The 14,688-nt window shown below is 38.6% G+C and overlaps 2 protein-coding genes across 2 annotated transcripts; one reads left to right on the top strand and one right to left on the bottom strand.

Moving 5' to 3' along the window:
- Positions 1 to 364: 364 nt before the first annotated feature.
- LOC132143169 (ATP synthase membrane subunit K, mitochondrial-like) lies at positions 365 to 1,539 on the top strand. The gene is made up of 4 exons (XM_059553312.1): positions 365 to 497; positions 910 to 1,012; positions 1,138 to 1,233; positions 1,318 to 1,539. The coding sequence occupies exons 2-3, from the start codon at positions 926 to 928 to the stop codon at positions 1,225 to 1,227; spliced, it is 177 nt and encodes a 58-aa protein (XP_059409295.1). The 5' UTR covers positions 365 to 497; positions 910 to 925; the 3' UTR covers positions 1,228 to 1,233; positions 1,318 to 1,539.
- Positions 1,540 to 1,752: 213 nt separating this feature from the next.
- LOC132143948 (transcription initiation factor TFIID subunit 5-like) lies at positions 1,753 to 10,328 on the bottom strand. The gene is made up of 11 exons (XM_059554610.1): positions 9,902 to 10,328; positions 7,240 to 7,465; positions 6,795 to 7,110; positions 6,002 to 6,165; positions 4,891 to 5,026; positions 4,700 to 4,820; positions 4,465 to 4,594; positions 4,202 to 4,366; positions 3,867 to 4,044; positions 3,214 to 3,391; positions 1,753 to 2,127 (listed from the first exon to the last, which is right to left on the bottom strand). The coding sequence occupies exons 1-11, from the start codon at positions 10,293 to 10,295 to the stop codon at positions 1,910 to 1,912; spliced, it is 2,226 nt and encodes a 741-aa protein (XP_059410593.1). The 5' UTR covers positions 10,296 to 10,328; the 3' UTR covers positions 1,753 to 1,909.
- Positions 10,329 to 14,688: the final 4,360 nt, after the last annotated feature.

The following is a 14,688-nucleotide window of genomic DNA, read 5'->3' as shown; positions in this document are numbered from 1 at the left end:
CACATCTGCTCACGTGTCTTTACAAAACTGCAAGCATGGACACATTAGAAACACAACATATACTATTATGCAACGTTTAACCAACACATTCCTTACATTTAAACACGCAACGTGTGCCAGTAAAACCCTCTAGAGGAAAAAAAAATACAAAATATTTTTACTTGCGTTCTAAAACGTTGCGTAGATCGATGTAAAACTCTCTGTGTAACGTTAAGTCAATCACATCATGCTCCTCAGAAACGTGCGTTCTATGCACGACCCGGATGTAAACACCGACAGGCGGGATTTAAGATTATACCTCAGAGAAAAAGAATCAACCAATAGGATGACGGGACAATTAGATTGAAGTCTCTGCGAACCTATTGCTTTAGTGGAAAAATTGATTGACGTGAGCGTAATCCAATGGCTGCAGTTCGCTTAGACTATTACCGCGAGGGCGGGATTTCCTGAAATCATTCACTTTCCGGCTACTCCACTGAAGGGCACCAGTTTGCTTGGTAAGTCATGTTTAATAGAAATGCCTTTTATTCAGCGAGTTTTAGAAATCGATGCTGTTTTTATGTTATTTGCAAAGCGAATAAATAACGTTACTGCTCAAAGCCCGCGGGTCGCATTTAACAAAGGCGCTTGGTTTAGCAAACGGACTGAGGAGCTAATATACAAATTATAATATTGAACACATTTTAATTTTAAACATTATTGAAATTACCTATAAAATCTCACTCTACAACTACATTTCAGCTATAAAATCTCACTCTACAACTACATTTCAGAAGAAGAATGAGTTAACTGTCTTTGTTCCAATAAGCAGTGTTGTCCATTTTGCGTGACCTTACGTATTTATGAAAAACGAGGCGTAACTTTGAATGGATTTGTTTATTTTTATTTATGAATCTGTCTTATCAACAGATTGCGCACAGAAATCATGGGAGGACACGACGCAGGAACTCACCACCAGTTCACTGGCATCGCCAAATACTTCAATTCATACACAATCACAGGCAGGAGGAATGTAAGATGAATAACACTCGAGCAATACAAACTCTGCCATTATGCAATTAAACAAGTACGCATTGCCTTTGTATTTTCCACTACATTAAGTATTTAAACCGGACTTTGTTTTCCCCTTGACTTCAGTGTGTGCTGGCCACATACGCCAGTATCGCTGCCCTTGTCCTCTTCTTCAAATTGAAGCCCAAGAAGCAAAAGGCTGTGAAATCAAGTTAATTTATAGTAAGTACTGCCTAAATGTAACTTTTCCAAAATCTATGTAAATTTCCTAAAGTTTAATACCATCTCTTTTTCTTTTGTTTCCAGGATGTTTTGTGAAGGAGCTAGGGGTGTGGGAAGCTAGATGTCCTTGTTTTGACTTCATCACTTCAGTTTAACTATGTGAAGAATAAAAAAAGATCACTTGTACCAAACAGACATTGTGTAGAAAACTTGTTTTATTTACAATTTTAGGCACCTAGCATTAAAATTTGTACAGGAGAGTGTTCATATGCAACGTATTTCAAAGATTAAAAACCAGTTTCTGAATTGGAAAAGTTCATTTACAAAGACGAAAGGAGACATAGAGGGCCTTGAAAAAAAAGATTGGCAGTGATGCTATCAATGAGAAGAGAAATGAGCTCCTCGTAAGCATGAAGTGTAAAATTTGATCTAGGATCAGCATCTAAATGATGCAAGAGGTATTTGTGTCTGCTATCAGCTCATGTGGAAGAAGAAGAAGAAGAATCAGAATGTCAGAATGTTTGCTCCGTGTTTGATGGTTCATTGTGATGTCTTTCTCTTCGCTTGAACCTATTTCACATGTTAGGATGAGCAGTAATCTTTAAATAATATGCACCGTTGACAAAACACAGACACAGCTACGTAAAGCCATTGTCCTCAGGAATCCCCGGTCCCTTCACTGGGAGGTGTACGCACCTGCAGCCAGTAGCAGGTTGCGTCTGGTGAAGTGGAGGTGGGTGACAGGTGTGGATTTGCTGTGATAGGTCCCAAGCAGCAGCTCCTGGGAGTTATCCGGCAGGGGAATGTGGCCCGTCGCTGCGGTGAAGTCGTCGGTCTCCCCGTCATCGAAAGCCTTCATGGAGTCCCATAGTCGAACGGTGTTATCCATAGAGCCTGGAGCAAAACGCATGAATTTCAAGTTGAACTGAATGACCTTTATTAAACCTGTAAAGACTGACATGTGGAACAATAGTGCGAAACATTTTTCTTAAATGAAACACAAAAAGGGGGAAAAAAACCTGCTGTATTCTATATTTAAGTTAATATTTGATACAAAGGCTTTTATACGTGATATATTGCAATATAGAACAATACAGAGCTCATACTTGAGGAAAAACTTTTTTCAGCAGCTCAAAATGAGCAAAAATATGCATATTTGGAAAGATGAAATTCATATATCCTGTAAATTCAATCGTTTCCATCCACCCATTTTTATGCGCATAAATTCTAAAAATCGAGCAGGATAAACTTTTTATCCGATAAGAAGAAATGTGAATAAACTACGATAGAAACACATTTACTGAAAAAATTCCACCATGTGCATTGAAAAAGTCATGTGACTTTGTGCTATGAGACGGGATAACTTGACTAACCAGCGGACCGATCTCATAATGCAATACAATACAATAAATGTTCCTTAAACGGATACTCCACCCCAAAATGAAAATGTTGTTTTTAATCACTTGAGCTTTGTTCGTTTTCAGAACACAATTTAAGATATTTTGGATGAAAACTGGGAGGCTTGAGACTGTCCCATAAATAAATAACAGTGTCCAGGTCCAGAAAAGTATGAAAAGCATCGTCAGAATAGTCCATCTGCCATCAGTGATTCAACCTTGACACTGTTATTTACTTGGCAGTATATGGGACAGTCACAAGCCTCCCGGTTTTCTTCCAAAACATCTTAAATTGTGTTCCGAAGACAAACAACGTTTTTACGGGTAAGTGATTAATGACAATTTTAATTTTTGGGGTGGAGTATCCCTTTAAAAGCCTGATGTATCATTTTTCATGCACATGATAAATTTTTAAAGAATGATGTATGGATTATTTGGTAAACCAAACCAAAAAGACTCATACCACAACATAAGATAGGACGTAATTAGATTTAAACTAAAATGCCTCTGACTTTCTAAATAAAAAACAAACAAAACTATCAATCAGAAAACAGAAGACATTAAGCAGATTGTGTCGTCTGACCTGATGCGAGGATCTCTCCATCTCTGCTGAACTTGAGGGCATAAATTGTGTCTGTGTGACCCTTCAGCTCTCCGATCATCAGTCCATGTCCAATATCCCATAGTAAAACTCTCCCGTCTGTGGATCCAGATGCCAGGAACTTTCCATTGGGTGAGAATGCTAGAGAATGGATGGGGCCCTGAAAAACAAACATTATCATTTTACATTAGTCATAAGACTCTGTATATGGAAAAAATAAGGGCCACTGGGTAATAAATTATTAATGAGATGGACATTAAAAAAAAAAAGTTAAGCAGGTCTGTTAGTGAAGGGTTTGAATGGCATGACAAGGGTCAGTGTTTTGAACAGCAGCTGAAATAAAAATATATAAATTAGACCAAAACCTTAATTAGAAAATTAGTAATATTCCCTCGGAAACTAATTGAAATACAATACGTTTAAGCTGAAGTACTAAAATGTCAAACTAAAGCTCAAAATGAAAATATTAATACTATAATAGTAAGGCTACATAAATAACACTGAGAGGGAGAAAACGAATAAAGAGAGAACGTCTCAGAGACAGTGATGCAATGCTAATTCAAAGACGAATGAGATGAATGGGACTTCCTGTCAAGTGCTCATTTCATTCAGTCTCCTTTGGAAGCTTTCAATACCTTGTGACCTGTGAAAATGCGAACACAGTTTCCATTCAGGACATCCCAGAGGCGTATAGTGCGGTCGGTCGAGCCTGTGGCCACATAGTTAGAGTTGGGGTGAAATCGCGTGCAGGTGACGTCAGCTAGATGCCCAGCAAATATCCGCAAGGGCTGGTAATGATCTGTCGCCCAGAGGCTGGGAATCAAATTAAGATAGCCTACTTGATTAAGGCATTGAAAACATTTGCAATATCTTGTCATTTATAGATGGTCTCTTCATAACCAGATAAAACATTTTTTATATATGTTAATTTAACTCATAACAGGATTATAATAATGAGAATCTACTGTACCGTGCTACTCTGTCATGTCCTCCAGACACGAAGTAATAACCAAAGGGTGAGAAGTGAGTGTCCCACACCGGATAGTTATGTCCTTTATACCCCACGAGACACGTAAACGTTTGCAGGCTCCACAGTCTGACTGTTCCGTCCTCAGAACTGGACAACAGATAGTTCCTGAGAGACACAGAGATATTAAACCCCAGTCAGATCTGCTCGGAAACGCTTTAAAAATTGTTTTACTTAGAGATACTTTTAGAGGACACGTCTGATACCTGTCTGGACTGAAGCTGAGACCGTACACCGGCCCGCCGTGACCGTAGAGGATCTTCAGCTCACTGGCCGTCTTCTCATCCATGATCCTCTCCAGAACGTCATCAGACTCTTTATCAATCAGATTCAGCTCTAGAGAATCGGACAGCATACTTGAAACCATACATCGCTTACACTGAGGTCTAGAAGTGGAAAAATTGGGGTTGAGATAAAGGTAAGATTTATGGAGATACATACCTGTTGAAGATTTGACCTTGCGTAGTTTTTTAGGTGTGACGCTCCATACGCGGACTGTGGAGTCTGCGAACCCTCCCGCTAACAGACTGGAGTCATCAGTGAAGTCTACTGCCGTCAAACCCTGAGCCACAACACACAGTAAGCATTTGTGAAGTCAAGCAACACTAAACATCAACAAAAACACTGCCAACCTGGTAGGCGTTGAGGAACGAATAGAAGCAAATGGAAGGCAGGTTCTCCGGGTTGAGCCGGATTCTCTTGGTGCACTCCTTCATGTACATGACCTTGTCCAGTTTGTCGGAGTCCTTCAGCTCCGGCAGAGGGATCCTGTCAGACAGAGAGAAGAATATCAGGTTATGAAACTGTGCATCCAGTTTCAAATCATTTCGAAGCATCATCTAAATTCTAATGAAAAAAACTAAACAAAAACAAAAACATGTCCAATATACAATATCTTTCAAAAGTTTAGGGTTGGTAAGATTTTATAATGTGTCTGAAACAAGTCTGTTTTTAAACGCGATTAATTGCATCCAAAATAAAAGGTTTTGTTTAAATAATGAGTGTTCACTGTGTATATTTATTATGTAATTTAAGAAAAATGTTTATATATTAAATATATTTATATATAATATGAAATCTAATAATATTAAAAAAAAAAATGTATATACATGTAAAGATTTTCAGGGTATATACTGCATGTGTGTGTGTGTAATATATATATATATATATATATATATATACACACACATTAATAAACAGTACACATACAGTATATTATGCAAACAAAATCTTTTTCATTTAGGATGCGATTAATCGTATGACAGCATTAGCTTAAAGTAACTATTTTCTATTTAATGTATTTTTAAATGTAATTTATTTCTGTGATGCAAAGATTAATTTTCATTATTCCAGTCTTCAGCATCACATGATCCTTCAGAAATCATTTAATGATTCAGATTTATTATCAGTAAATGTTTATTATTATTATTATCAATGTTGAAAACAGTTGTGCTGGCTTAATAATTTAATGTAAATAATGATACATTTTTCTGTATTCTTTGATGAATCTTAAAATTTAAATGATTTATTTAAAATAAAACTAGAAATCGTTTGTAACAATGAAAATGTTTTCACTGTCACTTTTGATCAATTTAAGGTGTCCTTTATGATTAATATATATATATATATATATATATATATATATATATATATATATATATATATATATATATATATTCTCAAAAGTTCAATCTGAATGAAACGGGTTTTTCGTAGTAGCTGAATACTGAGCTTCTGTCATACCTGTTCTGTTGAGGAGCGTTGGGGTCTTGTTTCTTACTCTTGGAGCCCATACTGTCTTTTTTTGTTTTCTTCTTCTTGGGCTTCCCTTCCTCATTCTCTGCTTCATCATCTTCATCATCTAACGGGACCTCAATCTCTGGCTCCTTTAGCAGGCCATAGAATACCTGGAACCATTAGAAACAAAACCCACATCATTAAAACACACAATCATTTTCAAATAAGAGATGATTTCAGTTCAAGAGATTACAAATATGAGATGATTTTTTTTAACTCACTTTAAATGCCTTTCCTCATAATTTCCTCAAATAACAAACTTTCTCATTATGATCTTATCGAGTAATGATATTACAAAACATCCCTAAACACTACTTTTCAAAGGATTTTCTTTTTTACATAAATGAATAAATTTTTTGGCATTAAATTAAAACACATTAACAATGTTACAAAATATTCCTACTTCAAATAAATATTGTTCTTTTGAACTGTCTGGAAAAGAAAATCATGGTTTCCACAAAAATATTAAGCAGCACCACTGTTTTCAACACTGACAGTATTTTAAATTGTTTCTTGAGGAGCAAATCAGCATATTAGAATAATTTCTAACTAAAGTGACACTAAAGATTGGAGTAATTTTGAAAGTTCAGTACTGTATTACAACACATTACAAAGTCAGTACTGTTTTGTTTTTATCAAATTTATGCAGTTCTTTCAAAAACCTAAAAAAAATGAAAAAATTCTCACCAATCTCAAACTTTTGAACTGGATATTTTTTCCATATGGAAACATATCTAACCTTGACTTTATTGACTTCTCGCCTGGCCTCTCCTGCAAAACTGCCGGACAAGCTGTCGATCTGGCTCTTGCTGCGTGGCATGCCGTCAAAGATGTCAATGTACAAGTGCTCCTGAATGATGTTCCATATCTGGTTATTATGCCTTTCCTGTAAGTGTCTCTTGAGCAGCTGGTACGAGTCTCTGGAGATGCGCAGCACGAACCGGCTGGTGCGGAAGTCAAGCAGCGCCTCGTTCCCCTTCAGGTGCTCTTTCTTAGTGAGGCCGCAGAGAATCCGCAGGTCATCCTGATAGTAACACTCCTGATCGCCGCCGAACCTATCAGCACACAGCAAACGAACAGGTTAAGCCACTACTAAGAGTCCAGTGTTTAGATTTACAGAATAAAAATGGCCATTATTATCATCCCTGATTAATCCCACAGCGTAAACAAGATCTGATGCTTACTTCTCAAAGAAAGCCTTTGCTTTACTCTCATGGTTGTTGTAGACCAGCTCCAGGTACATGTGGACGAACAGAGGGTAGAAGAGCTGGGACAGCTCCGCTCGGTGACAGTCCAGCACGGACTCGATGAAGTTCTTCAGACCGCTGTAGTACACCTGGTACAGAGAGGGATCCCCCTGCTGACTGTACGCTGATAACACCACACTGACATCCAGCTGCTCATCTGCTCCTGCAGCCGAAAACAGAAACATTTCTGTCAATCACACACTCAGATGTTTGTGATATACTGTAACTGCATGTTGAATAACGCAAAGTTTGGGAACCCCTTGCAGAATCTGTGAAAATGTGAATAATTTTAACAAAATAAGAGAGATCCTACTAAATGCATGTTATTTTTTATTTAGTACTGTCCTGAGTAAGATATTTTACATAAAAGATGTTTGCATATAGTCCACAAGACAAAAAAATGCTGAAATTATAAAATTAACCCCATATATATATATATATATATATATATATATATATATATACACAAACTCACCTAAACGATTATTAGGAATACCTGTTCAATTCCTCATTAATGCAATTATCTAATCAACCAATCACATGGCAGTTACTTCAATGCATTTAGGGGTGTGGTCCTGGTCAAGACAATCTCCTGAACTCCAAACTGAATGTCAGAATGGGAAAGAAAGGTGATTTAAGCCATTTTTAGCGTGGCATGGTTGTTGGTACCAGACGGGGCCGGTCTGAGTATTTCACAACCTGCTCAGTTACTGGGATTTTCACGCACAACCATTTCTAGGGGTTTACAAAGAATGGTGTGAAAAGGGAAAAACATCCAGTATGCGGCAGTCCTGTGGGCGAAAATGCCTTGTTGATGCTAGAGGTCAGAGGAGAATGGGCCGACTGATTCAAGCTGATAGAAGAGCAACTTTGACTGAAATAACCACTCGTTACAATCGAGGTATGCAGCAAAACATTTGTGAAGCCACAACACGCACAACCTTGATGCGGATGGGCTACAACAGCAGAAGACCCCACTGGGTACCACTCATCTCCACTACAAATAGGAAAAAGAGGCTACAATTTGCACAAGCTCACCAAAATTGGACAGTTGAAGACTGGAAAATGTTGCCTGGTCTGATGAGTCTCGATTTCTGTTGAGACTTTCAGATGGTAGAGTCCGAATTTGGTGTAAACAGAATGAGAACATGGATCCATCATGCCTTGTTACCACTGTGCAGGCTGCTGGTGGTGGTGTAATGGTGTGGGGGATGTTTTCTTGGCACACTTTAGGCCCCTTAGTGCCAATTGGGCAACGTTTAAATGCCATGGCCTACCTGAGCATTGTTTCCGACCATGTCCATCCCTTTATGACCACCAAATGGCCCCCACAGTCACCAGATCTCAACCCAATAGAGCATCTTTGGGATGTGGTGGAACGGGAGCTTCTTTCCCTGGATGTGCATCCCACAAATCTCCATCAACTGCAAGATGCTATCCTATCAATATGGGCCAACATTTCTAAAGAATGCTTTCAGCCCCTTATTGAATCAATGCCACGTAGAATTAAGGCAGTTCTGAAGGCGAAAGGGGGTCAAACACCGTATTAGTATGGTGTTCCTAATAATCCTTTAGGTGTGTGTGTGTGTGTGTGTGTATGTATGTATACGTGTATATACATATATATATACATATATATATATTAGGGATGGGACGATAACCGGTTTTATTGATAACCGTGATAAAATGTGCTGAAGGTTAGTAATATCGTTTAAAAATGAATTATCATTAAAACAGTGTTTGATTATCGCGGTTTTAATAACTCACTATTAAATCATGTCCAGCCAGCAACAGTCTGACGCAAGCGCAGCGCACAATTTTTTTTTCGAGAAGGAATGGCGAAAGTCAGTGACTTTTCTATGCTTCTACACTTTTCATTGTAAGGAAGGAAATGCCACAGAATTTAATCTTTCTTTAAATTAAGTGCATAGAGTTGCTTGTTTTATTAGTTGTTTGTTGATTATTAAATATAAAACTTGCTGAAATGTTTTCAGTGTGAGCATCAACTATTTTTGAACACTTTCATCTCGTTTCAACAAAACCGTGATAATCGTGATAATTTTAGTCACTATAATCGTGATATTAAATTTTCATACCGTCCCATCCCTAATATATATATACATACACACACACAGTACTATATATACTAAATATATACCCATGTACTTTTTAGTATTGCAATTTTACTATACCTTATTAATATACACAATGAATTTGTACATTTTTCATTTTATATTTTTAATTTAATTTTTTTTTTTTTTTAATGTTAATAACCGTGGCAGTTTTTGTTTGCTAGTTCCATGTTTTTTTTTTCATTCTGTTTTTATCTTTAGTTACACTTTCAAAAGTTTGGGATCAGTAAGATTCTAAATTGCTTTTAAGGAAGATATGTTCATGAAGGCGGCATTTATTTGATCAATATTACGGTTACTGATAATACTGTGAAAAATTACAGTTTAAAATAACTGTTTATATTTTAATATATTTTTAAATGTAATCATTCAGAGATGATTTTGTACTGTCTTAACAATTTAAAAAATGCAATGCACCTTTACTTTACTCATTAAAGTTACATTGCATGATAAATATCGACACTCACTCTTGACTGTTGCGGGAGTCGGTGTGTTTTGGGGGGCGGCTGCTGATGTGATGGACACCCGGCTGAGCAGAGAGTTTGCATCCCCTCCATCCCCGTCCCCCTTCCCTCCTCCGCTGCCCTCGAGAGTCTGTGAGTCCTCCTGGTCTCCTAAACCGGCTTCCCGCCGCAGGATCTCCACCGAGTCCGACAGTTTATTCCGCTTTAGAAACTGCAGAACTGCAATCAAAGTTTGCTGGTCCTCCTGCTTCGGGGCTCCGCCAGCGGTAAGGGGCGATGAGGACAGCGTCCCGCTCGCTGTGCTCCCCGAGAGGTTTGACGTCCCATCGCTGAGGACTTCTGGCTTTGTCTCTTTCTCTGCGTCCAGCTCCATCTGTCCATCTTGCACAGCCGCCATTTTTCCCCCTAGCGCTAAAAAGCAATGGCGTCATGACGTACGCCGCGTAGTACTTTATGACGTAGGCAGCCTCCTTTTTTTTTTTAGATGTTGTCACTGCAGAACACAAGATCCAGGGGTGAAACTGAGTATCCACTATTCCTGTGAATTTCGTAGTAATGAAAAAGAAAAACATTTTCATTGCATCTATACAAAAGTATTTTGGTTGATGTTGAGAATTTCATTACAAGAAAACTTAAGACAGCTGTTAAACTGGGTGGGTCTGATATAATGATATATGTTGATGATTATGGGATAGAAAAGGATAAAGCGTATATTATTCAGTTACTGGTTGTAATGGGGTTTTATATAGTTTTATATACACAAAATGAAGTAGTCTGGGGATAAACCAATTATTATTATTTTTTTTCATCAACGAATATAAACAATAATATGGTATATAAATGTAAAACAAAAAAGCTCTTAGGACTTCTAACATTATCTGCACATTTGAAATAGAAAAATAAACGGTACCGTCTTCAATGTACTGTATTTTAGTTGTTTTATTTATTTATTTTATGTTTTCTTTCTTCTTCTGGCTATTTTTTATTTTTTATTTTTACTTGTAATCTTGTGTATACTAATGGCATTTATATGCAAAGTTGTATTTCTCTTGTTATATATGAAATAATTGTATTATTGTAATTATATATTAATTTAATGTATAAATTAAACAGTATACATTTAATGAAGTAAATTTAGTAATTTATAACAAAGTAGGCTAACATTTTTTGTTTTTAATAATTATTACTTTATTTTATAATAACTTTTTAATTAAATGCATTAGTTATGAGTAAATAAAACGTTTAGAAGTGTATATGTATCTATTACACAATTACATTCATTTTATTTTAATAATTGTTTATTGGTTTATTTTATGATAATAAATGCATTGAATATTTATCAGTAAATAATACATTTATAAATAAATGTATTTCAAAATGTTGCTTTAACAAAATAATGTGTTTTATTACATTTGTAATAATTATTTACCATTTTTATATTAAATATATTGATTATTTATCATTAAATATGTATATAAATAAATGTATTAATACAATTTTATCTCTAACAAAACAATATATGTATTATATTTAATAAATATTTATGAATTTATTTTCATAATTAATAAATGCATTGACTATTTATCTGTAAATACATGAATAATTTTTTTTATTAAGTTCATGGACTTTCTGTTCCCTTATTTGGTCATCTTCCTTTTCTTGTTTTGTTAATTGATTGATCCCCACCTGTCTCCAGTTCCCTCATTACCTCCTGTGTGCTTAAAAACCCTGTCTGTTTAGTTCTTCTTCGTCCCTGATTAAGTTAAGGTATTGATGTTAATGTGGTGTATATTGTCTGTTATTCTCCTTCTATGTTCAGTAAACTTCTCATTTGATCAAGATCCTCCTCGAGCGCTTTATTCCTACGTTAGCATACACCCTTACTGTAACAGAATCACGGACCAAAACAGTTTAGTTAGCGGCGTTTTTCTTTCTTTTCGGTTTTTGTTTTCCTCCCTCTCCCAGAATGGCGATTCCAGCAGTCCAACTCCTATGCCTGGAGCAACTGGACCGTTCGCTGGAGGACCATACCAGGGACTTTCTCGATCTGGCGTGCCTTACCCACTTCCCCGACCGCTCGCTCTCAAATTTCTACTACACTGGCCTGAGCGAGCGGTGTAAGGCACGCCTACCAGCGAACGGTCCCCGAGAGGATTTCGCCGCTTTCGTGGAGTGGGTGCTGGAGAAAAATGGATCCACATTTACCATCTGCAACGCCGAAGAGGATATCTCCAGCCCCACTCCTGACCCAGAGACCAGCCAGCCGCCATCACGCCGCACGGAGCCAGAGCCCACCGCAGCCGCAGAGCCTGAGCCTTTCACCGACAGGGAGCAGGACCTCGAGAGCGCGACTGACCAGGTGTGTGAGACGGCAACACCGTGCGTCGTGGGAGTTTTAGTGGAGATCAAGGGCGTGGAGGAAAGCCCTGCCCACACTTCTACGACTGAGGGTGAGCTGTATTCGGTTTCTTAAAATGATATGGAGCCATTTATGGACTGGTGTATGGAGGTAATTCCTGAATCCCCTGTTTCCCCGCTGGTTCTGTCCAGCACTGATCCTCCTGTTTACCCTCTCAGTCTCCCACTCCCACCTCCTCCAGTCAGTTCCTCTACTCCATCTCCGCTGGTTCCGCCCCAAACCCTGAATTTTCTGCTTCTTTGCTGGTTCCGCCCAGCCCTGAATTTTCTGTTTCTCTGCTGGTTCCGCCCAGCCCTGAATTTTCTGTTTCTCTGCTGGTTCCGCCCAGCCCTGAATTTTCTGTTTCTCTGCTGGTTCCGCCCAGCCCTGAATTTTCTGTTTCTCCGCTGGTTCCGCCCAGCCCTGAATTTTCTGTGTCTCCGCTGGTTCTGTCCAACCCTGAGTCTCCTGTTTTCCCTCCCAGGCTCCCTCTCCCACCTCCTCCTAGACCTGCCAGTTCCCCTGCTCCACTTCCGCTGGTTCAATCCAGCTCCGTATCTCCTTTCTCTCTGCTGGCTCTGTCCAGCCCTGATCCACCCATCCTTCCTCTCTCATCTCCTCCTAAACCAGCCAGTTCCTCGATCTAATCTCTGCTGGTGCCAGTCAGTCCCGCAGCTCACCCTCAGTCCACGCCATCTGGGTGCGATGGTTCGCCGCTGGACTGCCAGTCTCCAGCTCCGCCTTGGCGTGTGAATTCCCTGTCTCCGCCTCCAGTCTCCGAGCCCTGGACTCCTCCTCAGTCCTTCGACCCAGCGGCTCCGCCTTGGCTCTTAGCTCCCTCGTCTCCACCGTGGCCTGGCATCCCACCTGATCCACCGGGCTCCCTCGTCCCTCTGGCTCCACCTCGGTCAGTCATCGACCATCCACCGCCTTGGACTCCGTTCCTCTGGCTTCACCTCGTCACTCCATCCCTCCGGCTCTGTAAGGCTCCTCCTTCCCTCTGGTTCCACCTCCATCCTCAGTCACTCCGGCTCTGCAGCGGTCTTCCAGGACCCCGCCTCCGCCTTGGTCGCCTGAGCCTTCTGCACCACCTAAGCCCTCCGGATCCTCGGCTTCCACTCCACCCTGGTTCCCAGCTCCTTGCTCCCTCTTCGCCTGCCCCACGCCCGCCTCCAGAACCACCACCCTCCGCTGGTATTCCTCTTGCGGTGCGAGGACGCACCGTTCCGGGAGGGGGCGAACCGTTACGTTCATGGACTTTCTGTTCCCTTATTTGGTCATCTTCCTTTTCTTGTTTTGTTAATTGATTGATCCCCACCTGTCTCCAGTTCCCTCATTACCTCCTGTGTGCTTAAATACCCTGTCGGTTTAGTTCTTCTTCGTCCGTGATTAAGTTAAGGTATTGATGTTAATGTGTTGTATATTGTCTGTTATTGTCCTATGTTCAGTAAACTCATTTGATCAAGATCCTCCTCGAGCGCTTTATTCCTACATTAGCATACACTCTTACTGTAACATATGCTTAGTCGTCTATAACAAAGTAACAATTTTTATTAATTACTTTATTTTATAATACATTTATTTAACTAATGAAATGACACCTTTGTTATAATTAATTTTATTAACATTACTCATTTTATAATAAAAATTAATAGTCAAACTAATCACATCCAAAAAAATTAATACAAATTGTTTACATATATTTATGGGTGCTGTGTATATGTAAATACATACACATGCATGTATATATTTCAGAGAAATTGTTTATATTTATAAAAATTATATATAGACGTTAATACATGTAAATATTTTATAGAATTTTTTTTTCCTTCAAACTTTCATGAAACCATGTGAACTTGCGAATTTGAGATTTAAAAAAAAAACATGTAATTTTTTGTTTTGGTTTTTTTTTGCATTCAGTCAGTTGTTAAAGGGCATGTACTGTAGGTAAGACAATGGCCAGGATTGGCACTGGTAGAAAATGTACTAGCTCTTTCACCAGATGGACTGAAATCCTCTCCAGTCCGCTGTAGACTGAAGAGCAGGAGAGCAACCATGATCCTCATGCTGAAATCCAGCATGCCTTCACAGTATCTTTTAGATATCATCAAAGAATCAGTGCTCATGAAGAGGGTCGAGTGTCAATGCCAGAGCATACTAAGTGAGGGTGTATGTACATATACCAACTATTATTAATAGATTTCTATATCTAAAAAAATGCCACTATCATATTGTATTAAAATAAAATGAACTGGTTGACCAGTATGAGTTTTGTATGAGAGATATCAAAATTCTTCAAATACTCTTCTTAGACGATATTAGTAAAACATACCTTAAACATATTAAATATGTTTTAAACTTTTGCATAATGTAAGTAGATTTTGGAAATGAC

This window comes from Carassius carassius, chromosome 7, assembly GCF_963082965.1.
Source record: "Carassius carassius chromosome 7, fCarCar2.1, whole genome shotgun sequence".
Classification (NCBI taxonomy): Eukaryota; Metazoa; Chordata; class Actinopteri; order Cypriniformes; family Cyprinidae; genus Carassius; species Carassius carassius.
Note: the sequence above shows the minus strand (reverse complement) of the source record. Positions and strands in the feature narration are given on the sequence as shown.

Coding starts and splice junctions, on each gene's coding strand:
- LOC132143169 (XM_059553312.1), top strand. CDS start 926: ATGGGAGGACACGACGCAGGAACTCACCACCAGTTCACTGGCATCGCC. Junction 1,013..1,137: donor CAATCACAGGCAGGAGGAAT/GTAAGATGAATA, acceptor CCTTGACTTCAG/TGTGTGCTGGCCACATACGC.
- LOC132143948 (XM_059554610.1), bottom strand. CDS start 10,295: ATGGCGGCTGTGCAAGATGGACAGATGGAGCTGGACGCAGAGAAAGAG. Junction 7,466..9,901: donor GACTCCCGCAACAGTCAAGA/GTGAGTGTCGAT, acceptor TTTCGGCTGCAG/GAGCAGATGAGCAGCTGGAT. Junction 4,367..4,464: donor CTCAGCTTCAGTCCAGACAG/GTATCAGACGTG, acceptor TGTGTCTCTCAG/GAACTATCTGTTGTCCAGTT.